The 25211-nt window shown below is 34.3% G+C and overlaps 1 protein-coding gene across 1 annotated transcript; it reads right to left on the minus strand.

The window, feature by feature from the left end:
* Window positions 1-13149: 13149 nt before the first annotated feature.
* Window positions 13150-20897, minus strand: TMEM18 (transmembrane protein 18). The gene is made up of 5 exons (XM_044660931.1): window positions 20814-20897; window positions 18208-18328; window positions 17057-17111; window positions 14207-14300; window positions 13150-14116 (listed from the first exon to the last, which is right to left on the minus strand). The coding sequence occupies exons 1-5, from the start codon at window positions 20862-20864 to the stop codon at window positions 14018-14020; spliced, it is 420 nt and encodes a 139-aa protein (XP_044516866.1). The 5' UTR covers window positions 20865-20897; the 3' UTR covers window positions 13150-14017.
* Window positions 20898-25211: the final 4314 nt, after the last annotated feature.

Below are 25211 nucleotides of genomic sequence, written 5' to 3' on the forward strand. Positions count from 1 at the left end.
AGAATAAGTACTAAGTTGTTCTGCTAGAAACTGAAGGCCTTTAGATAAAAGAACATTCTTTATGAAAGAAATGAAAACCCAAACTTAAGCAGTGATTAATAGAGTGAGATTAAAGGAGAGGGTACCAAGTATATTTCAGTCTTTGTCATATATTTGTATGTACATGTGAATATATACATATAGACATGCAAATACATATATACATTTATATATTAAAATACATTACTTATGGATTTCTGATTAATCAATATTTTATACAATCTTAATAATGTATCTCTATAGGAAACAGGAAATGAAGATTCCATCATCTATTTTAAGAATGAAAAGATTATAGATTTAGGGGCAGAAGGGACACCAGAGGAATTATAGTAAACCCTTTTTATTCTTTAGATGAAGAAACTGAGGGCCAGAGAGATTAAATTACTTTTTCAAGGTTACACAGGGATATCTCATGCCTATCACTTAACTACATCTAGCAACAGATGATCTAAATAGGCTACTACCTATATTTCATAGTGGTTTCTATTTTTAAAAAAAGTTTCTTTCTCACTACAACCCTTGTACTACTTACTTGCAGAGTTGTTGTGAGAAAGAAACTTTTAATTTAAGGTTTTGTATTTGCAAAGGACTCACCTCAGTCATATATTTAAATATTATGTCTTGAAAGAATTTTTCATAAAAAGCTTCAGAATTGTAAAACTAAATGGACCTCTTTTCTTTAATTCAATTAACACAATTATTAAAAAAAAGTCAATTGTATTTTCCTCTGCCAAAATTCAAACAGGAACTTGATATAGGAACAACAACAACAACAAAATCCTCCAACATGTTAATGTTTCAATTAGAAAAATCTTGGGCCCAGACAAATGATTTGAGTTGCTTAAAATCACATTGTTTACACGTATCAAGAAGAGGACACAAGGTTTTCTAAATCCAAATTTAGTGATCTTTTCAATATACTATACTGTATTATACCTGGGAGGAGCTAACCAATTTCAAAATAGCCTGACCTTCAAACCCAGATCTATTTCAGAGATGAAAATGTCACACACAGCTTTCCTTTTGTAATTTGATTGATCTTGTCTCCAAAGTCACAGTATATATACTTCCTTATCATGCCATACCTAAGAACTATCTATTTGGCTCCATCCTTAAAGCAATTTTCATCTGGGCCCTCAGTGATAGTGAAATTGCATATTGTCCTATTAAGGAAATTTGTATTGAATATCATTCTCATTCTTAGCAACCAGATTCTCTATAAAGTGTAACCGTACTAAAGTATATAAGAAACACCAAGAAAGAATAGTCATTCTTCAAAATATGCAGACTGGTACCAAAGTCAAGGGAGGAGCTTAATGTTATCTATGATTTATATTATTAGAAAAAAGTAAAGGAAGCACTAGAGCACATTTGAAATGCAAAAGTAGACTTAAATATATATATATATATCATATATATATAAATAGATAGATAGATAGATAGATAGATAGATAGATAGATAGATAGATAGATAGTTAGATAGATAGATATGTGTGAGTGCTTGTGTGTTTGTGTATTTTGTCTGTATATGTGTGTATTCAAAATATAGGGGTTGGGGGCAGCTGGGTAGTTCAGTGGAGTGAGAGTCAGGCCTAGAGACAGGAGGTCCTAGGTTCAAATCCGGCCTCAGCCACTTCCCAGCTGTGTGACCCTGGGCAAGTCACTTGACCCCCATTGCCCACCCTTACCAATCTTCCACCTATGAGACAATACACTGAAGTACAAGGGTTAAAAATATAAATAAATAAATAAATAAATAAAAATATAGGGGTTGGACTAGATAATACCTACATTCCTTTCTAGCTTTATTTCCTGTGATACTTTATCCTTTCATTCAGTCATTTATGTTTAAGGCCTTATTCCTATCTCTCCAACCACTTTGCATTTTTCAGAATCATATAGAATAACAGAAGTATGAAATCAAGGCCTTAAAGTCATTTCTATACTACAGTTTACAGACAGGCCCAGAGAAGAGAAGGTACATGACCAAGGTCACATTGCTAATAAATTTCACAAATAGATCTCAAACTCAGACCTTCATGTCCAGTGGTTTTTGCTCTCTAATATTGCCCAAAATAATTCATATTGTTATGTATCATTTTAGGTCAGATTTATTGTGAAAGCAGATATTGACTACCTGATTTGATTCCCATTAACAACCCAATAAATTAATTATAATACCAGTATAATTGGACAATTTGAACCAAGTAATGTCTTGATTCAAAATCCAGGACTCTTTTGACTAAATTATATCACTATTATTTAGGTCTATTTGTACTTACTATAGCTCTTAGAATTCTCATTCAAGATTTTTCTTAATGCCTATCATGGAACACTATTTAGAGATGAGGGAGAGACAAAGATAACTAAGTTATTTCTCTTCCTATTAAGGAACATAAAAACTATATATTTTCAGATACATGTATGTACACAATGGAAGTTAGAACACAGATACGTAAGCACAAAGAATTATGAGGTTAGATGAGGAAGGCAATCTTATTTCCTTTTCACTCATTTCTCCTATTTGAATAGTTCCCTTTATTCCTCTTGAGTCTCACTGAAATAAATGATTCTTAAGAAGTTGGCAATCAGGACTAATGTCACATGATCATTTAAAGCAGTGATTCCCAAAGTGGGCGCTACCATTCCCTGGTGGGTGCTGCAGCGATACAGAAGGGCAGTGATGGTCACACTTTTTTTGTATTACATTCTATTCTGAGTTCAATAAATAGTTTCATAATTTCCAGGGGGCGCTAAGTAATATTATTTTTGGAAAGGGAGCAGTAGGCCAAAAAAGTTTGGGAACCACTGATTTAAAGGGACACATTTACAAAACTATGGAAACTCCTATTTGGAAGGAAGATGAGAAGTCTTCTACTCTACTTGTTAAACAATACTCTTGACCCTATCCCTGAAAGTGATTTCATTCACTCTCAATGATCACATCCATGTAAGATATTCTTACCCAAGATAATCCATTCTACTTTGGCTGGATGTGAATATATTGTAGTTGTTGTTATTGTTGATGATAATAATCACCTAATTACACAATCACGTTCTATTTGAAATACTAACATGCTGGATGATTTGGGGTTTTTGTTCCTATATCAAGCTCTAGTTTGGATTTTAGCAGAGGAAAATTCAATTGACTTTTTTTTTTTTGATAATTTTGTTAATTGAATGAAAGAAGAGAAAGGGGGAAAAAGAGACACTTTGAGAGTCAGTCCATTTAATTTTACAATTCTGAAACTTTTATGAAAAATTCTTTCAAGACATAATCTGTAAATATATGTGACTGAGGTGAGTTCTTTTCAAATACAAAACCTTGAATTAGCACCTTGACAAATCTACTTTTTCCTTTGCAGTGTATTTGAAACTTAGGTAACAAAATCCAGGCACCAAATAGTATTTATCAGTAGAACATTCTCGCCACCTAGAGCTTTTAGTGAAAACTGATTTCCCTCAGCAGAAATTCTGAGGGAAAATTTTTTTTTCTTCAGAAACAACAAGTATGAATTAAATTCCCCCAGTGAGGTACTATGCTTAGTGATGGGTATACAAGGAGATAGAGCATAAGCTCTGGTTTCAAAGAAATACAAGCTAATGGGAAGAGAAAAAAACAAGGACACAAATTAACATCAAGGAATAAATACAAAGAAACAATGCAAATATGGTATAGAGAAAAGATCTAGATGAAATGTTATTAGGAAATGAAGGAAGAGAATATATTTTTTAAGGGGCGGGGGTCATTGAAATAGGGACAGCTCATAGGTTAGACTTCATGGATATGATTCCTGAGTTAGGCTTTGAACAGAGGGATGAAAAGATTTCAGTAGATAGAGATGGAGGGAAAAGGGAGTCTGTTAGAGTCCTGAGATATTGTGTAAGCAAAGTTACAGAGAGAGGTGAACAAGAAATGAGGACAAACGATAGTCCAGTCTGGCTAGAATATATGCAGTATGAAAAATTCAAATGATATTTACTTTCTAGAAAGTTATTTTAATTTTACACATGTAACCAATGTAATGCTATTGACAGAGCAGTTAAAAATGATTACATGTATTAAATTGTAGAATATATGTCAATGTTTTTGCTTATTTTGGGAGTGGTATGTTAGATCTATAATCAGTATAGAGATTCCCAGAGTAGAAATACTCTCCACTGACGTAGATTTCTAATTTGTCTGAAAATTGCTTCATACCAGTGGTTCCCAAACTTTTTTGGCCTACTGCCCCCTTTCCAGAAAAAAATATTACTTAGCCCCCAGGAAATTAATTTTTTAAAAATTTTAATAGCAATTAATAGGAAAGATAAATGTACCTGTGGCCATCACCGCTCTTCTGGATCACTGCAGCACCCACCAGGGGGTGGTGCCTACTATGGGAATCACTGCTTTATACATTTCCACTGGAGAATTAAGAAGTTCCTATTTATCCATAGTGACTGAGGTTTGAAGGTAATATTTAAACATGGGCATTCTTGATTCTAACATGAGGCACTCTTTTATCCACTAATGCAGACCTTTATACTTGGTAAATATAAAGTATTCAGTAAATGATTGCTTGATACTCAATTTAAAAATATTATAGAATTATATAGTTAATAACACCTAATATTTGGGTAGCATTTCAAAATTTTCAAGGACTTTATCTTTCATATATATCTTTCCAAGTGTTTTGGGGACCATTTTGTTTGTTATTTCTAATGGCAAAATGGTATCCCATCACAATCATATATCACAACTTGGTTAGCCATCCCCCAATTGATGGATATCCTTTCATTTTCAAGTTCTTTGCCGCTACAAAAAGAGATAATTATTCCAGGGAGGTCCTTTTCTCTTATTTTTAATCTCTTTGGGATACAGACTAGTAGTGGTATCATTGCTGGGTCAAAGCATATTAGGTTCACAGCCCTTTGGGTGTGGTTCAAGATTGTTCTCTAGAAAGGTTGTAGCAGTTCACAGCTCTTCCAACACTTAGCATTTTCTTTTTTTGCTATGCTAGCCACCCTGATAAGTGCAAAGTGGTACTTCAGGATTGTCTTAATGTGTATTTCCCTAAATAATAATAGTTTGGATATTTTTATGTGACTAAAGATAGTTTTAATTTTTCATCTGACAATTGCCTGTTCATATCCTTTGACCATTTGTCAAGTGATGTGAGGTGTTGCTTTATCTAGATTCTGCCATATTGCTTTCCAATTTTCCCAGTAGTTTTTGTCAAATTGTGAGTTCTTTGGGTTTGTCAAACACTAGGTTACTGGGGTCATTTGCTATTGTGTATTGTGTCTATCCACTATGTTCATCTTTCCTTATCCTGAGACATCTAAGAACTCTAGATCACAAACAAGACCAAAGCCACTCGCCTTCATCCTGATGTAGTTTTAGTTACTTAGCAACTAACATAATTTATTAACTTACCCTGTCTTCACAGACATAAAATAGTCAAAATCTATAAAATTACAAGAATATCAACACATTTTTTAGAAAAGATCAAATTTTATTGTCAATATATTTTGTTATATTCAAATCTGAGTACAAGAAGAGAGTATGGAAGTATTTACATAGTAACATAACACTGTTTTGGGAAGTCACAAAAATATCTGATTCAGCACAACTCTTCCACTCCTTACATTCCCTATCTAAAACATTTTGAAATAGGGTAGCTTATTTATGAAAATAAAAATAAACGAATTGAGAATTATTTCTGAATATTGTTAGTTACCTTTTAAGAAGGTTTGATGAAGCATTTCTGATGTATTCAGTTTTTTATTAACACAATTTAAAAGGCTGTTTAAAGTGGCTATACAAGGCACTAAGTATAATTTTAAAAATAACTGATTTCCTCAAGCAGTTTATAATCTGTAGGATGCAATTTAATATATATACACAGATATGTATGTATATTGATAGATGGGAATTTGGAAAAGATGAAAAGTAATTGGGAAGTGGAGGAACAGAGAACAGAAGGAAGAAACAAAATGAAGAAGGAAGAAAGCAGCCAGGAAAAGATTTTGGAAACTTGAGATGTGGAATGCAGGGCAATGGACAGACTCTGGGAGTTGGATTAGAACTGTGAAGGGAGAATAACTTGTTCTGAGCCCAGCTCTTGATACCTGTAGTTACCTGACTGATTTCTGGAGATCAACCTGCCATCTATTCAACACTTTTCAACTTCTTCCAGCATTTCCTCCTACTTGGAAAGCCTCTGCCAGCAATTATCAGTATTACTGATCCAAACTACTTTTAGTTCTCTTGGTGAACAATTTTTTTAATAATTTTTATTTTTTAGAAAAGTTATCATGGTTACATGATTCATGTTCTTACATTCCCCTTCACCCCTCAACCTCTCCCCCCCCCCATAATTTTAGCATATGTCATCTATCAAGACTTATTTCCAAATTGTTGATAGTTGCATAGATGTGGTAGTTTCAGGTCTATGTCCCCAATCATGTCTGCCTCAATTCATGTGTTCAAGCAGTTGCTTTTCTTCTGTGTTTCCTCTCCTGTAATTCTTCCTCTAAATGTGGGTAGGGTTCTTTTCCATAAGTCCTTCAGAATTGTTATGGATCATTGCATTGCTGCTAGTACAGAAGTCCATTACATTCTATTTTACCACAGTGTATGCGGTCTCTATGTACAATGTTCTTTTGGCTTTGCTCCTTTCACTCTGCATCAATTCTTGGAGGTCTTTCCAGTTCACATGGAATTCCTCCAGTTTATTATTCCTCTGAGCACAATAGATTCCATTACCAACAACTATCACAATTTGATCAGCCATTCCCCAATTGAAGGACATACCCTCCTTCTCCAGTTTTTTGCCACCACAAAAAGCGCAGCTATAAATATTTTCATACAAGTCTGTTTATCTATGATCTCTTTGGGGTACAGACCCAACAATGGTATGTCTGGATCAAAGGGCAGGCAATCTTTTATAGCCCTTTGAGCATAGTTCCAAATTGCCATATAGAATGGTTGGATCAGTTCACAACTCCACCAGCAATGCATTAATGTCCCAATTTTGCCACATCCCCTCCAACATTCATTACTCTCCCCTACTATCATTTTAGCCAATCTGCTAGGTGTGAGGTGATACCTCAGAGTTGTTTTGATTTGCATTTCTCTAATTATTAGATTTAGAGCACTTTCTCATGTGCTTATTGATAGTTTTGATTTCTTTATCTGAAAATTGCCTATTCATGTCCTTTGCCCATTTATCCATTGGGGAATGGCTTGATTTTTTATACAAGTGATTTAACTCCTTGTATATTTGAGTAATTAGACCCCTGTCAGAGTTTTTGTTATAAAGATTTTTTCCCAATTTGCTGTTTCCCTTCTGATTTTGGTTGCATTGTTTTTGTTTGTACAAAAGCTTTTTAGTTTAGTATAATCAATCATCCCATTCACATTCAGAGTTATAATTATCAGTTGTGTATTCCCCAACATTTTGGTATCCTCTCTTAGTTCAACCCTTCTTAGGCTATTTCCTTTTAAACTAGTGATTTGTTTTAAACCAGTAACCCTTGTCCCCTCCCTTGATTTACTACCCTTTTACCCCCTCCCTTATTATTCCCCTCTTTTTATTTTTAAGGCCTAATGAATTCCCTCTCCCTTCTCCTCCCCTCCCTTTTTTGACCTCCCCACTCCTCTGCTCCCCTTGGTTTATTCCTTCTGACTTTCTCAGTAGGGTTATATAGAGTTTTATATCCCATGGATATAGCTACTCTTCCCTCTCAGGGTTAATTCCACTGAGAGTAAGGTTTATATATTACCTCTTAATGCCTTCTTCCTCTCCTTCTTATAATATTATTCATCCCCTTCCCTTCCCATGCTCTCTTTGTGAGTAATAGAATATCCTATTTTTCTTATTCATTCAAGTTTCTCTTAGTGTCCTCTACTATTCACCCTCCTCTTTCCCACCCACCCCCTTATCATCTTAGACGATTTAGTACTCCAACCTCTTCCTGTGAATAATTCTTCTAAATACTATTAATAGTGGATACTATAATAGTGAATAGCGTTAACTACAGAGAATTACACGTAACATTTCTCTATATAGGAATACAAATAATTAGATCTTATTGAAACTCTTAAAGAGGCAAACTTAAAGAGTGTCCCCTCTGTTTCTTATTTACCTTTTGATGTTTCTCTTGATTTTTGTGGTTGGATATCGAACTTTCCATTTAGTCCTGGTCTTTTCTGTGCAAATACTTGGAAATCTTCTATCTTGTTGAATGCCCATACTTTCCCCTGGAAGTATATAGTCAGTTTTGGTAGGTAGGTGATCCTTGGTTGTAGACCCACTTCTCTTGCCTTTTTGAATATCATATTCCAAGCCTTGCAGTCTTGTAATGTGGAGGCTGCCAGATCCTGTGTGATCGTGATTGGTGTTCCTTGATATCTGAATGTCTCTTTCTGGCTTCTTGTAAATTTTTTTCTTTCACTTGGAAGCTCTTGAATTTGGCTATATTCCTGGGGGTTGTCTTTTCTGGGTTAAGTGTAGAGGGCGATCTATGGATCCTTTCAATGTCTATATTGCCCTCTTGATGTAGAACTTCAGGGCAATTTTGCTGAATAATTTTCTTTAGTATGGAGTCCAAATTTCTATTAATTTGTTTTTTTCAGGAAGACCAATGATTCTCAAATTATCTCTTCTAGACCTGTTTTCTTGATCTATCAATTTCTCAGTGAGATATTTCATGTTTCCTTCTATTTTATCAGTCTTTTGACTTTGCTTTATTTGTTATTGTTGTCTTGAGAGATCATTGGCTTCTACTTGCCCAATTCTTGCCTTTAGAGACTGTTTTTTTGCTATATTCTTTTGATTTTCCTTTTCAATTTTATCTATCCTGTTTTCCAGCTGTTTGATTTTGGTCTGCAATTTGCTTATTAATTCTTTTGATTTGGGGGCATCTTTTTCTAATTGCCCAATTCTAGCTTTTAGAGACTGTTTTTTGGCTACAATTATTGGTTTTCCTTTTGAATCTGCTCTGTTTGGTTCTTCAAGGCTTCCAGCTGGTCATTTCTGGTCTTCAATTTGCTTATCAATTCATTTGATTTCTAAGCCTCACTTTCTAATTGCGAAATTCTGCCTTTTAAACTGTTATTTTCTTGGCAGTTCTCTACCATCTTTCTCATAATCTCAGATTTGAACTCTTCAAGGGCTTGTGACCAGTTTTCATTTTTTAGAGGTTTGGATATGATTACTTCTTTGTTCTCCTCTGCTGTTTACTCTGTTGTCTGGATTTTTTCTGTGTAAAAGTTGTTGATTGTTAAAGATTTCTTCTTGATCTTTCTCTTCTGGGTTTCTTGTCTCTGGCTTGCCATTGTTAGCCCAGTGCCCTCATCGCTTTATCCTCAAGCCCAGGGTCTGTCTGAGCTCTTTGGGCTCCTGAGGTCTCAGGTCTAGTTCTTCTCAGGGTCAAGCTTCCTGGTGGTCCCCTTGCCCAAAGCTCCTTTAACAGTCTCAGGGCACTGCTTCTACAGTTGTGCACCCCTCTGCACTGGGTCCCCACCCAAGGTCCGAGCCTGCCCTCAGAATCTGAGTCTGCAGCTGCGACCTTGCCTGCGCTCAGGGTCTGTGTTCAATGACTGCACTTTTTTTAGCCTCTTGGGGTCTTAAGTCTTGTTGCTCTCAGGAACATGGTGACCCCAGGAAGCTGTCAAGGACTTAATGGATGCTCCAAACTTGCTTTAACTCTTGTGAGCTGGCTTTGGTCCTGTAGGTGGTATGTGTGGGGGAAGGGGGTTCCTCAGCTCGCGTATTTTAGTAGAGTATTTCACCCCTTTTTTAACATGGAAATGCCCTGATCCCACATACCTTCAATGCTGCTCCCTGTTGTGGGGTCCCTTCGTTCGTCTGGATTTGTTTTTATGTCCCCATGAGGAATCCAATATGTTTCGGTTAGAAGAGGTTAAGCAGCTGCTTTTTACTCTGCGGCCATCTTAACCTGGAAGCCAACTACTCCTCTTGGTGAACAATTTCTAACCAAGGTGAACAGCATCAATCCTGACTTTGGACTCCATTTGCAATTGAACTAAAATCTATTTTTACTTACGTGGGCTTAGATTAGGTTTTATATAGACAGAAAGGGGAAATCAAGGCAGAGAGCAAGTTTAAAAGAGGCTCGGTTTTGCTGAGTGAAGAAATCTTGTAAAAGATAAATTGATGGGAAAAAGGTAGACTTAGGTATAAATTAGGGAAACCTTACAGCCCACTCACCTCACCTTAACCAATTTGTATGTATTCAATAAAACCTTTTTATTATAACCACAGTAAGATTGGAGTTTATTTCGCTTAAGATCAGGAAGGTGACATCAGACCCCTGATCTAGAAAGGACTGGTATTTAGACTAGGTAAAGCAAAACCCCTAGTCACCCGTTACCAAAACCCATCCTTTCAATATGTATGTGAATATTTGTATGTATAAATGTGTGTGTTTACGCACACACAATTTGAAGAATAGGTCACAAACAGGTAAGATGATGAGGAAAGGATTTCTTTAGGAGTTGGCACCTAGGAAAAGGCTTAAATGAGGCTAAAAATTCTCAGGGGTAGAGAGTGGGTAGGAAAGAAATAATTCTAAGCATAAAGGGGAGAGAAGTGGGTTCAGTCAAGGGCATAAAGGAAGGAGAGGTAGAAAGTTACATTCAAGAACAGCTTTGTTGAAACAAATATTTAATGAAGGGAAATAATGTGACTGGAGTCAGACAGTGAATGGCTTTAAATGGTAGGCTGAAGAATTTGTATTTTATACAGGAACAATAGGGTCTAAAGGCAGACCACCTGGGCAGATTCTGCATGATCTGATATTTAGATTAATGCAGAGACTGGTCCTAAGGTTTCTAGGATTCTTCCTACTAATAATCACAACCAAGATTTATAATAGGTAGTTGAATATAAAAATATTAAATAGCTTCAGTAACAAGATCAAATCATCTATATAGTTTGTTTCTTTTTTAAAATTCTTTAAAGGTCCCAATGACAGACCTGATAAAATAAATGTGATATGAAAATAATTAATAATAATGAAAACACTCTCTAATACTTTTAGAGTTCTTAATATTAGTCAAAAATATTTTTGTTACATTAAATCTAAGAGTTCAAATTATAGCTAAGATAGTTCTGGATTAAGATAAAAATTCAGGTAAAATATAAATGAGGTTGAATTTTAGTAAAAATTTATGTTTTTTAACTTCCTTTTTTCTTTTTTAGTGGAGTGAAATACATCTTATTAATACGGAATAAGCACAACCATATTCTTTTTTTAAAGTGACTTCAATCACCCACAAATCATTGTTTCAGTGGTAGTAAAAGCATAATTTACATCATTTAAGTTCAAAGACAGTGTTGTTTTCCCATTAGCTACCTCTATTTCTAGTATAATGATTTTTCAGAGTATGACATCAATAGTTATAATTTTTTTTTTTTTTTACAATTTCAAAATGTTACACATGAAATATTATGGTCTCTTTGGTGTAAATTGAATAAAGTGTAGAGTATATTAACTCTCCTCCCTCTCTGGTACCATTTAGCATCCCAAATTAGTAATTTTTGAAGAATTCTATGGTCATTTATTCAGTTAATATTCAAGCCTCACAGTAACTATGCAAATTATCAGGATACCATATATTCCAGAACTCAAACAAATTAGGCTTGATTTATGTTCATTTAAAAATTAAACCATAATAATGATATTTTATTTCTTTATACTATTTCATATTCAGTGCCAACATATGCTTAAGAAGAAAAGCTACTCTACTAAGTGTTAAGAGCTGATAAAACATTTTCAGGTTAAAAGCTCCTTGCTTATTTTTAAGATTAATTTAAGTAATTTTGTAAAGTGGCAAACCAACATCCAACAAAACCTCCTGGCCATTATGTATATCATTATCCACAAAGGACAAATATTTTTAACAAAAAAAGATTTAGTTTCTGAATCTGAGATTATTTTGCCTTCCAAATGTTTATGCATAATTGCTATATCTCAGTCACCCATCTTTTAAATTTCTAAAATATTAAGACTTTTTTTTTTACTCTAGAAAAAAATGGAGATCTATTATTTTATTTAAAACATTGAGGAAAAGAACTTCTTTTAAAAAGAAAAAAAGGCAGGTAGGTAGCATGATGCGTGGAGTTAGGAAGATCTGAATTCAAATTCAACTTCAGACATGTACTAACTGTATAACCCTGGACAAGTCATTTAACCTCTGTATGCTTCAGTTTCCTCACCCATAAAATGGTAATAATAATAATAATAACAATAACAACAACAATAATAATAATATAATAGCACCTACCTCCCAAGGTTGTTGAGAGGATCAAATGAGATAAAATCTATAGTGTTTTAGCATGGTATTATGTAAATATTAGTGAATATTATCAATGCAGTTATTAATGTAGCTCTATCAGTTTGCCTTCTGAAATATGTGTATACTTTTTCTCTACAACAATCTTTCATCATTCTTTACATAAACTGTACAATTTTAGACTGAGATAGAACTTGGATGTTACTTTGAGTGAGACTACAAACCAGGAAACCAGGGTGTATCTCATTATATTGTCTTCTTTAAAAATAAAATTAGAGGTATTGTTTCTAAGTAGTCAAATCCTGAAAATACACCAACAAAGAAAATGGATTAACTATCTCATTGTACATGGATTTTCTAACATTTTCTAAAAATATAAAGGCTCTGTAAAACAGAGAGTTGTTTTATCATAATCCTATTCTTAGAATCTTTGATGTATGCTCACTTGTAAAAGGTGTTTCAAACTTCTTTTAGCACATTAATGCTTAAAACTTCACTAAGAATTTTGGGACATAAGATATTAACTACTTCATTATTTTTAAAAATAATTATTGTAGCATTTTCAAGTGTATAATAAGAATCTTCTCCCCAGGACACCATATCCCAGCATCCCACTTTCCTTCTTACGTTATGTTTTTATATTTTTGGAGATAAAGTTTATGTGTAACCCACCCTCTCTCTTTTTTCCCAAGAATGCAGCTGGGAAAACTTTTCTTTATTCAGCCTTTTACTTTTGTCCTTTTATTTCCTGTACTTCAAGTGATTATTAATAAATTTATAAAATAATACTTGGAGTTATCGAATATTAATTTAAATATTATAAAAGCATACATATATATTTTAAACAACATTTTAAAATTTTCATGACAATTCATTTTATCATACAGGATTATTTGGTCACAATGTTTCACATAATCTATACAGAAACTGTTTATGTGGGGAAATGATATAAGATTGTAATTTAAAGAATATTTCATTAAACTAAGATCATTTTCTGAAGATGTCAAACCAGATTCCATTAATTTTGCCATAAATCATTATTTAATGTTAGATATAAAGAGAAAAATATTTTGAATGTTTTATCACATAAATAAGGTGTCAAACACGTAGCTAACCCATAACACTGTTGAGTGTGCTTGAACCAGATTAAAATATAACTGAAAAATATTTAACAAAATAAGTAAAAAATACAATAGAACACAGATAAAGTTAACATGTGGTCTTCTGAGTCAGTAGGTGACCAGCAGGGATTCTTATAAATGGCTGAGCAACACTACTGCCATAAATGATTAGTGTATAACTTAATAATCAGAACAAATTTCTAAAATAACAAATACAGATACAGTACAAAGGGAACACTAATATGTTTAAATCACAGACCTTGGTGTGTTATTTGGGCTATCTTTAGACTGTATCAATAATGATAAATCGGCATAACACAATTTTGGAGCTGAAGGAAATATAGTTTCATTTACAATTAAATTAGAACTTATATTAAATAAATGAATTGAATATTTTCCTCTATCATAGTAAAGACAAATAAAAGAATGTATGTCTGCATCAAACCATGAACTTACTAAAGGTACCATTGCAATATAGTCTACTTCATGATATACAAATATTGGAAACAAAGATAACTGTTAGAAAATTCAATGTAAAAGGTACTCTACATTATTCTGTTTTCTTCCTTTTTTCTCTTTCTGCTTTTCTTTTCTGTTGCAAGATCTTCAACTCGGTCATTACAGTCATAGTTTTACGTACCCATGTAATCTAAAAAAATAAATCTTGGTGAGCAATACACATAAATAAAGTACATTTGAAGAGATAAAATTAAAATTTATGATTTTGTAATAGACATACCACAATGATCATAGCATTTAACAGCAATGGAGCTGAAAAAACCATGGAAATAAACATTCCTCTTGAATCAAAATACTGGTATTTAGAAAATAACCTATATGAAAAAAAAAGAAAATGTTAGTTGGAAAGCTCTTTTTAAAAATTTCCCACACACAGCAGAATTATCTAATGAAATATATGAGTCAGTGCAGTACCACATCATAAAACCAATTTCTAAATCTATTTCTCTCCCTACAATCTTTTTTTTTTATACTAATACATTAGAAGGCAATCAAATTAATTATGTATTCCAGAAATTATCAGAAAAATGAATGAAACAAGATTGGTTTAAAGAAAAGCCAGATACTTATAAAAAAGAAATATATATCATAAGATTAAACCTAATGAAATTATTTTAACTAAAATGATTAATTTTATAATTATCTACAGCTTTCCATTGGCTTCAAATTCTGAAACTATTAATAGATAATTATGAATATATTTTACATATGCATGTGTATGTATGTATATATGCTTATTTATGTGTGTGTATATATATATACACACACACACACACACACACATATGCACATCATCCATACTATGAAGTTTCTTCTTAGAGATGCAAATAAGGGGAACTGGCTTATTTGAGAAATGAAAGGTATGTAAACTATTAGTATACTCAGTGGTTTCATAACTACATATCATTAAGACTTCTAAAGAATCAGGATCTTACTGGACATAGTGAGCAATGAACCACTTCACAAAGAATGAAAATAACCAAATCTCAATAACAGAATAGCTAGTTATTGATAAAGGACACATTTCTTAATTTGCTATATGCAAGCAGTGAAATCATTGACTAGTTAATGGAAGTTCAAAATCAACACCCAAAAAGATGAAAGGATAAAATAGTATGTTAATTACAATAGCTTCCACCTGACATTATAAAAAGGGATCAAAACTGAAAAATTTAAAAACAAATTCAGTTTATAATTTAGATTGTTACCATTTTCTCCTCAAATTTAATAGATGTAAAGCAAATGTAATAAAAGGTAAAGAGAATGTCAGCTACATGGCATCGTGAAAAGAATGTTGTTTCTGGAGTCAGGAAGACGTGTTCTAATCAGCCTAAGACATTGTTTAGCTATGTGACCCTGGACAAATCACTATACTTCTTTTTGCCTCAGTTTCCTCAACTATAAAATGAGGATAATAATAGCACCTATCCTCCTCATTGTGGTTGTCAGGATCAAATGGGATAATGTTTATGAATGCTTTCACATATAAGCAAGCATGATTTAAATGATAGCTAGCATTAAAAGAATTCAGGAATAACTGTGACCATTAAACATTTCATCTCTTTACCATTAGAAAAATCTTTGTAGGTCAGGCAACACCAAATTCTGATACAAAATTCTTTAGAAAATATTATAAAGGAACACATTAAAATATCACTGGTAATATCACCTTGTAAAGCAAGAAAGAGCAATGGTAGCAAAATGTGTCTTCAGGAAAGCTTAGTGAGAAACTCAAGAAAGGTGAAGCCAAGAGCATTTATAAATGTAACTGAAAGGAACAGCTTTTGTTAGAGGCAGGATGGAGCCCTGTTCCTTACTTATCTTTAAAGAACTCTCTTAGGGAAGGGAAGTCAGCTATTGAACATTGCTAGGGAAAGTTTGTGCTGGTTCCTTGTGAAACCCACCTCTCTTGCAATGAAATAATGAGGAAGGACTGAAGTCTCAAAGTCTACCTCTTCTTTCAAAATACTCACCAATGGGGACTGTAAAGGGAGGTGCTAAGTTCAAATGATCAGGCCAATCAGAAAGGACATACTCTCTTTATTAGCAAGAGACAGGACTAAATCCTCAATTGCTCTCTTACTCTTAGGAGCCAGAAAAGAGAATCATTCTTTGTCAGCAGATGAATGCATCTGTTAATAAACAATGTTATTCCTGAAGAAATGGCTTCATATTTTTATTGGATCAAAATGTGCACACTATGTTACTATAATAAGTATAAAACTATCTGGCACTTTTTCTTCTGTGTAGTTATTCCAAAATAAGTTTTTATTAAATCACTCCTTATTCTACATTAATTTTAGCTAAATGCTTAGTTCCTTATAATTTCTCAAATTCTTTCAAAATTAAAGTATATTCCCTGCCAATATTCTGTCAGTGTATTACTGTTTTAAAGTATCCATAATTTCTCAGTTATTTTTATTCTCTTTTAAACTCTCTTTAGTCTCTTTTGACCTCTGATTACTTTATTATAATTTGCATAAAACTTAATAATGTAGCCCAGAAAAGATTCTGGTCTTTGCTCAGAGGTATCTGTATAGGAAAATGCTACAAGTAAAGAAACCTGGTGTTTATAGGGTTGCCAATTTCCAAAACATATTCCATCTTCTAATTAGAGAAAATACCAATGAGAAAGCTGTAAAGAAATGCCCCAAAGTCTCTTGTTCAGATGAAAAAACAAGTCTTAAAAACAAGGCTATATACTCCAAAGTAGTAGTATTGAACTTTAATAGAGAAAGGTGAAGGAAGGAAATATGATTTAGAAAATTACATATTGTCATATATATATATATATATACATATGTACATGTATACATATACATACATATGTAGGCTGTATAATATTTTTATTTATTTTTCATATACTTTTCCCATTTTAAACTGGTTCAGCCCACAGGATGGAATTTTGGACTGCTTGTACAAGGACAGTGAGTATGAAACTTCTTCTCCAAAGCATAAATAAAATGAAAAAATCTTGGAAACAGTTTCCTGAACTCTAACTTAGGAGAAATTGAAGAATATGTTATAAAGTATTTTATCAAAAAAACATACAATCTTAAATTATTTTTACCTCCAATTCATAGCAGCCAGCTCATTAATATATTCAGCAGAATAGACTAAAGTCACTGGAAAAAAAAGAAAACAAATCATAATGAAAATCATTTGGTATTAGTAATTATTAAAATATTATAATATTATTAATAATTAAAATGCATTTTTAAAACTTATTTTATATAGCATAAGGAAAAATTATATGAGGAAGCAGGTGGCACAGTGGATAGAGAGCTGGGCTTTGTGTCTGAAAGACTCATTTTCTTAAGTTCAAATCCAGCCTCAGACTTACTAGTTGCATGACATGGGTAAATCATTTAACTGTTTGCCTCAGTTTCTTCATCTGTAAAGTGAATAGAAGAAGGAAATGGCAAATCATTCCAACATCTTACCTGTCAAATAAGATTATAAGCGCCATGAAGGCAGAAATTGTATGTCTAAAAATATATGTATGTATAAATATGTAGATACACATGTGTTTACAATTTCTTTTTTTACAAATAGTTAAAAAAAAAAAAACACCAATGTTTAGTTCAGTGTCTACTAACAGTTACTGAGTACTGAGTAAAATGATATCTTGTTGAACTATGAGGCACTTAGTTCACTGCCTACTCTACTTTAAGATTTATTCATTCAAGTACAAACAGCATACAAAAACTCAATTCAATTCTACAAAGATTTATTAAGTACCTACTTGTATACAGTACTGGGTTTATAGTATTGCATTTAAAATTAATTTTAAAATTAGGGTAAGTAGGTCTGGACATTTTCATAATGTGTACACCACTTATTTCACTCCTTAAGTAATCCATGATTTCATTAGTGTAGATACTCTCTTCCATCAATGTAGACTATAACACTTCTACTTCTTAGCAGATAGTCTCCATGAGTTGCTCTGGAAGAAAAAATGAGAGCTACCCTCTGGCAACAAATTTCTCCAATTTCCAGCTAGGCTGGTAACTTCATATAACAAACATACAATATGCTATTATTAGGTTCCAAACTAAAACATTTCCAATTTCATAAGGATTATCAGAGTTTGGATCCATCATTGCCTTCAAGAACTCAAAGTCACTTACACTCCACTCTGAGGTATATCTGTAGAAGGTGGAAGCAAGGATTATTTCACACAGATTGTAGCCTGGACTCAAGGACTGTTTTTTAACTCACCCAAACACAGGAAATGCCCAATCTGAAGTCGATATCGTTGGAAAGTAAGGTAAGTGAGCAACAGACAAAGTAGGTGGAAGGCTAAAAGTCCCAATAACCATGGCTCAGACCAGTCAGTGTGCTGTAAGGAATAAACATCATAAACTTATTAAATTGATATAAGTTATTAATGGACCAGTTACTAGTTCTTATGAGAAAAATACCCTGAATAAATGTTTGGACAATACTCCTCTTACTTTAACCTGTTTGTGTGAAAAATTTCTTTACTTGTAAATGCCTCCTTGAATATTTAGCACTGCTTCCTGAGACTTGTTAGGTCAAAAAAGCACACACAATGAAGAGGGGAAAATTGGGAAGGAATAATAAGAAAATAACAGAAAAAAAAAACAAAAACAACTAAGGATGCAAAAGGTAGGTGCTTTGGGAAAGCACATCATTGGATCTAGGGATCCTATTCTAAAGCTGGTACACTAATGCAGATTGTAAATGAGGCATCATTCTGAGAGGTATTAAAAGGTATATAGCAAATAGAGGGCATCAATTTTTATCTTCTCTGTTATTTCCAGTTTTTAGTACAGGGTCTTACACATGGTAAGAATTTAATAAATGCTTTTTCATTCATTCATTAAATCACACACACTACAACTATATTCACCTCTATCCATTATGCTTTTGAGGGAGACAAATGCAATGTCATAGAAAGGATGCTGATTTGCATGTCTTATGTGGGCTTTGTCCTTTTAGTATTTTAGATGGTGAAGTTACTTTTTTTGACTAACAGGGAAATTTAGGCTCAGGTAATTGAAGTGAATTACTCTAAATGATTAAACTACCTAGTAGCAAAGCCAGCATTTGAACACAGGTATTGATATTCTAGGGCTATATTTTTTTCACCACACCAAATTGCCTATCAATTTTACCAGACTGACTTTATGACATTGGACACGTTTTCTGTGCTTCATCTTGCTCTTCTGGAAAATGATGCCATAGGACTAGAAATTTTATGTCATAGACCATTTTGGCAAACTTAAGTCTATGAATCACTTTCTCAGAATTAAATTTGTAAATGCACACAATAGAACACAAAATAAAAAATCCATCTCCCAATTGAGCATTTTCACTGACTATAACCATGTCTGAAACTCTCCTCATCTCATCTACTGATTTCTCTGGCTTCCTTCAATCTCAGCTAAAATATCTTATGCCAAAGGCACTTCTCAGACCTATTAAATCTTAATGTTTCCCCTAAGAGATTATTGCCAATTTATTTTGTATAGATCATGCTTGTGCATAACTGTTTACATGATGTCTTCTTCCAATCTGTGAGTTTTGAGAGCAGGATTCCACCCTCATGCCCTTTTCTTTATATCTTCAGGGAATAGGATAATGCTCTGCATTTAGGCAGCATTTAAGAAAAAGGTTTGTTTAACTTAACTTCTTGACTTGCCAGCTGCTTGACTGACAGAAGCCTGAGGCCCAGAATGACCCAGGAACTGGCCTTCTTAGTTAGAGATAGCACTGGAAACCCCAATTTTGATTCCTGGTTCACAGGAAAAACATCATAAATATAGAGATGGAATTGAGTCTAATGGTCATTTAATCCATTAAATAAAATTTAAAAACCCTCATTTTAACATATTATTAAGCCTGAACCACAGATAATGAGTCAGCTGATATAGTACACAGAGTGTTGCATTTGGAATCACAGGGCCTGAGATCAAATCTTCCCTCTGCCACTTAATATGTGGGCAAACTATTTAACACATTTGGGTCTCTGAAGTCCTGATTCCATCCAATTCAACAAGTGTTTCATTAATCAATTATATACAAGATGGCTACCATAGCAGTGTTGGTTTAGGGGCTCAAAGAATTCCAAGTGCCATTCCCAAGGATTTTAGTTCAGATCCTCTGACAAACTCACACTCCCCCCATCCCCTTCATCAACCTGTTTTTATTAAGCATTGATTATATGCAAAGTACTGAGATTTAGATATATAGCGAATAAAACAAACCTTAAAAAGTTAAAAACGTTTCCCTGTATCAGGATACCTTTCTCTAAAATCCCAACTCCAGAAGATAGACTCTTCAATACCTTAATTTCCTCTTTTGTCAAACAAGAATTCTGGCCAGCAAGCAGAAAAGGAGGGAGGCGTGGCTTGGCTATTCACTATCTTGGATCAGAGATTTAAAGCTGGAAGAAGAGTCCTTAGGAGTTCATACTATTTTTCAAATGGGAAACCGAGGCCCAGGGAGGTGGAAGTCGCAGTCTTGGTTCTAGGACCAGGTTGCCAAACCTCGGTCCACAGCACCTTCGACAAGTCACTTGGTCCTCCGCGGGGCTCAGTTTTTCCATCTGTAAAAGGGGGGGTTTAGGTAGGTCTGGAGGACTTCCAGGGGGCTCTTCTGACTCTGGCAGTTTCTGAGCGGACCTACGCAGAGCCCGTGTCCGGATCAAGCCTACCCACCCTGTCAGTTCCCAGGTAATCACCTCCCCCGGAAGCGCCTCCACTTTTCCCTCCTCAAGCTCAGGGGCTCCGGGAAGAGTCGGAGCCGGGAGAGAGCCCGGCCTCCTACCCTGTCCCAGAGTCTAGATAGGGGCTACTGACCGTGATCACCCCAGGGAATCCCATCGATATAGGTTGCGACTGTGGCTGCATCTTCTCAATTAAAATCAAAGAGCCCTAGCACTGGCTGGAGCACACCGCGGCAATTCACGTCATTGGACGCCGTTATGTCATCAACCAGGGCACCGCCCACGACCCATCACGCCCCACCCCTTCGGACTCCTAAGACCCACCCTGACCAGCTCCTCTAGTGATATCCGCAATCTTGGAAATCTCGCGAGAGATGAGATTTCCCTCTTCAAGTCTCGAGAGAAACCACAGAGAACCCGCTACTCTTTTCTGTCAGAAATTCACGCAATCCGGAGTTCCTGGTGTTCATTATTTATTTGGTTCCCCGGAGCAAACTTTTTCCAAGCATTTTTTTGTAGGACAATTTACCTGAAACTGCGGAGCCCTCAGAATATTTTATCTTGTGGATAAATGAGATACAAAACTTAGAATGTCATATGATTTGTTAATTATTGGGACTTTTGTTTACTGTTAATGAGCTTGGAATGAAAATTACTTTGAAAACTAATAAGAGGACGAGATTGATTGGTCTATTCATTCTTAAGCTTTTTTGTGAGTTATGGATCATGTCGTGAGTCTGATGAAGCCTGTAGAGATCAGAGGAGCATTTTTAAATGATGGAAATGTTAAATTTAGGTAGACGTTGATTAAAAAGAGATTTTCTGTACCTGCATACATTTTATTTTATATTTATTTTAGAAATATCTTTAAAATTAAATATATTTGTTCAAATTTACAAATCAACCACTTCCAATCTATACGTAGGCCCCCAAGTTAAGAACTCCTGGACTTGGCTCAGGTCCAAATCATTCTCCTCCCTTTTATAGATTGGTAGATACATAAATAACTGCATGCATGAATAGAAACATGATACATTTATGTTTGTAATAGATGACATATAGAAAAAGAGAGAGAGAGAGATCTAAATGGAACCCACTTATATTCAACAAGTTTTATTAGTTGCCTACAATGTGTCAGGCAATGTTGGGTAAAAGTGATAAAAAGACAAAACAAGTCTTCTTCCACGAAGAGTTTATATCCTTTTACTAGAAGAAACCTGCATATTCTCATGGTAGCATTTCTCATATTTTATCTTGTAAGTCATCCAATGAAATGTTCTTTTGACTCCATGATGGAGTAGAGCAGAGGTGATTGTACCTTTTGGAAATCAAATCAACCCTACAAATTGACAAAGATAACAAAAAGACAAATAAATGGCAATAGCTAGTGTTGAAGGGGTATAGAATGAGGGACAAACTAATGTGAAGGAAAGCAATTTGGAATTAGATAAAGTGACTAAGATGTTCATGCCATTTGTACTAGAAATTCTATTACTACTACTATTATATATGTATGTATGTATATATATGTATATTATATATGTATATATATATTATATAAATAAATATAAAACATTATTACCCACAAGGAAGTTTTCAATAAGAAAGTCCTCAGGTACACCAAAATATTTATAGGACCACGTTTTGTGATAGTAAAGAATTGGAAACAAAGTAGACGCCCATTGACTAGAGAATGGCTAAACAAATTGTGGTACATGTATGTAGTAGATTTTTACTTGTTCTGTAAGCACTGATGATTGTGATGAACACAAAGAATAATGGAAAGATCTATAGGAACTGATGCAGATTAAGCAGAACTCAAGAAAACAATACACTTGATAATTAAAACAATGAAAATGAAACACATATGCACACACATCAAAAAAATCAAAGCTTAATCTAACATTTTGAAGATCAAGCATGTCTCAACTGAAGAAATATAAGATGTTCCCAAATTACCCCTTCATGGAGAAGGGAAGTCCACAGGTATTAGACATTACATGTTGGCCTGTGCTGAAAAAAATGCCTTGTGGCTTCTCCTTGGACATCCAGATTATTACTCCATCTAACATTCTTTTTGTAACTTTTTGTTTAATAGTTATGGAGAACCAAGCTTTACTACTTTTTCCTGCTCTATTGTCTTTATCAGTTTCCCAATAACTTTTCCCTTTTTCCCCTTTGATAAGAAACATATAATTGGGCCAATTTGCTTCTCAAGATGTATTTCCCTCAATTTGAAATAATAATTTATTGTATTAAAATTTTTACATTTAAGTGATTTTTCCAAAGTCATAGATGTAGCTTACCATCTTAGATATCCAGCATTAAAATCAAAGTCACATATATAAGAAAAAAAAATACACCAATTCAAATAATGGGGCTATTCAGAAAGGAACATATAAATTATTGTTCAATAAAATGTTAATTTCCCTCAATTAGCAGGATGAATGGAATAACTAAACCAAATAGAAATATCCAGTAATAAATCTTAAAATTTAAAACAAGCCTTATTTTTTCTTATAAAATAGTAAAAGAAAGGAAACTTTGGTAGAAAGAAAATTGCAGTCTTAAAACCTCCAAATTAAAACTCCATAATTAATTTTGACCAAACTGGTTTTGTTCCCATTTTAATTGAAAATGTTATGAACGTAAAATCAATGCCATCTGTTAACACACTGGATATATGGAGTGACAGAGAATGAAGATTTGAAAATGACACCTTGATTGCAGAGCTGGGTCCATGGAAGGATGGTAGTACTTTCAACAGTAATAGGGAAATTACAAAGAAGAGAGGGTTTAGGGGAAATATAATCAATCCAGACTGGAAATATTTAATTTAAGATGTCTATAGGAATTCAGTTTTATGTGTTGAAAAAGCAACTAGAGAAGCAAAATTGGAGATCAAGAGGGGCATTAGGGCTGGGTAAGTATATCTAAGAATCATCAAGGTAGGAATAAGTGATTCTGTGGGAAATGATGAAATTACCATGTGAAATAATACATAGAGAGAAGAGAGTCTAGGACAGAGCCCTAAGGGACTCTCATGGTTAACAAGCATGATTTGGATGAGGATCCAGCAAAAGTCAATAAGGAGTAGTTAAGTATGTAAGAGAACCAGTGAGGGATAGTGTCTCAAAGGCCCAGAGTAAAGAGAGAAGGAGGCTGATTGTATTAAAGGCTGCCAAAATGGCAAGAATTATAGGGATGGAGAAAAGACCATTTTATATAGCAATTAAGAAATCAGTAGCTTTGGTGAGGGCAATTTTCATGGAATGTTGAGGTGAAGAAGAGAAAGAAAAAAAAAATGGAAGTGGAGGCTCCTATTGTATATAGCCTTCTCAAGGATTTTAGCCACAAAAGGGAAAAGAAATATCAAATGACAGCTAGTGTAAAAGGATGTATTTATTTATTTCTTTTTAGGGTGGGGGAGACATGGGCATACAGAAAGTAAGAAAATAGATAGGGAACAAGGAGAGGTTGAAGACAGGTGAGAAAAATGGGGATACAAGAGAAGGCAATATGCCAGATGATGAGAGGGAATGGGATCATCTGTGCTTGTATAGGAGTTTGACTTGTCAAACCTTATAGTGTGGTTAAGGAGGAAGACAATAGTGGAGAATGTCTGAATATTGTGAGATGAGGAGTTGAGAATGGCTTCATTTTTTTTTTCAACAAAATATGAGGTGAGGAAGCTGGGTGAGATTGAGAGCCAGGCCTAGAGACAGGAGATCCTTGGTTCAAATCTGACCTTAGAAACTTCCTAGCTGTATGACCCTGGGGGAGTCACTTAGCTCCCATTATTGATTCTAAGAGGGAAGGTAAGGGTTTTAAAAAATCATATATATATATATATACATATATATATATATGGTTTTTAGCTTAGAGAGTGTTATAAAGAAAAAGGTAGATATGTTGTGGGAAGGATGTAAAGGGATAGGATGTGTAGGAATAAAGGGGATATTTATAAGGTAAGGGATGAATGGGGAATATATAAGGGGCTGCTCAAACAGGCTAGTCACAGAGGCTAGGGACAGAGGATAGGTACTGGGAGGAAATAGGCTGGGTCCTTCAGGCAGAGACTATCTATTTGATACAAGAAGAACTGAGTCAGCCAGAAGTAGTATGAGTTTGGCTCAAAGGTTTCGTTGTTAATTTCTAAGGTCCCTTGAGGGAGGAGACAAGAGGCTCCTCCCTGCCAGTCAAACTAAAATCTACAGGAAGTCTCTGCTGGCTACTTCCTGCCCAAAATGGATGGCCAGATTTGCTCTCAAGAAATAAAAGTAAAGTTATTCCTTCTCTCTTCAGTTTTTTCCCTAATATCAAGTATAATGATTCACCAGAGGCTTTTCTGTAGATATCAAAGGGGATTTATTGATGTCAGGGATAAGTAGAGGGAAAAAGGGTTTTAGGGTTTTGTAACTGTTGTTAGGGAGAAAGGCTAGTGCTAGGGGAAGGGACACAGGAGAGGGTCAGACTGAGAGAGGCCTCCTCTCTCAGTCAGGGAAGGTTTCACTGCCCTGAGGTAAAAGTA

The sequence above is a fragment of the Gracilinanus agilis genome, chromosome 2, assembly GCF_016433145.1.
Source record: "Gracilinanus agilis isolate LMUSP501 chromosome 2, AgileGrace, whole genome shotgun sequence".
Classification (NCBI taxonomy): Eukaryota; Metazoa; Chordata; class Mammalia; order Didelphimorphia; family Didelphidae; genus Gracilinanus; species Gracilinanus agilis.

Bases quoted from the DNA above. Each gene is read 5' to 3' on its own strand.
- TMEM18 (XM_044660931.1), bottom strand. From the start codon at position 20,864: ATGCAGCCACAGTCGCAACCTATATCGATGGGATTCCCTGGGGTGATC. The intron at 18,329-20,813 runs GTCAGTAGCCCC...TATTCCTTACAG, and splicing joins GATTCCCTGGGGTGATCACG to CACACTGACTGGTCTGAGCC. The intron at 17,112-18,207 runs GTGAGTTAAAAA...TTTTTTTTCCAG, and splicing joins TGGGCATTTCCTGTGTTTGG to TGACTTTAGTCTATTCTGCT.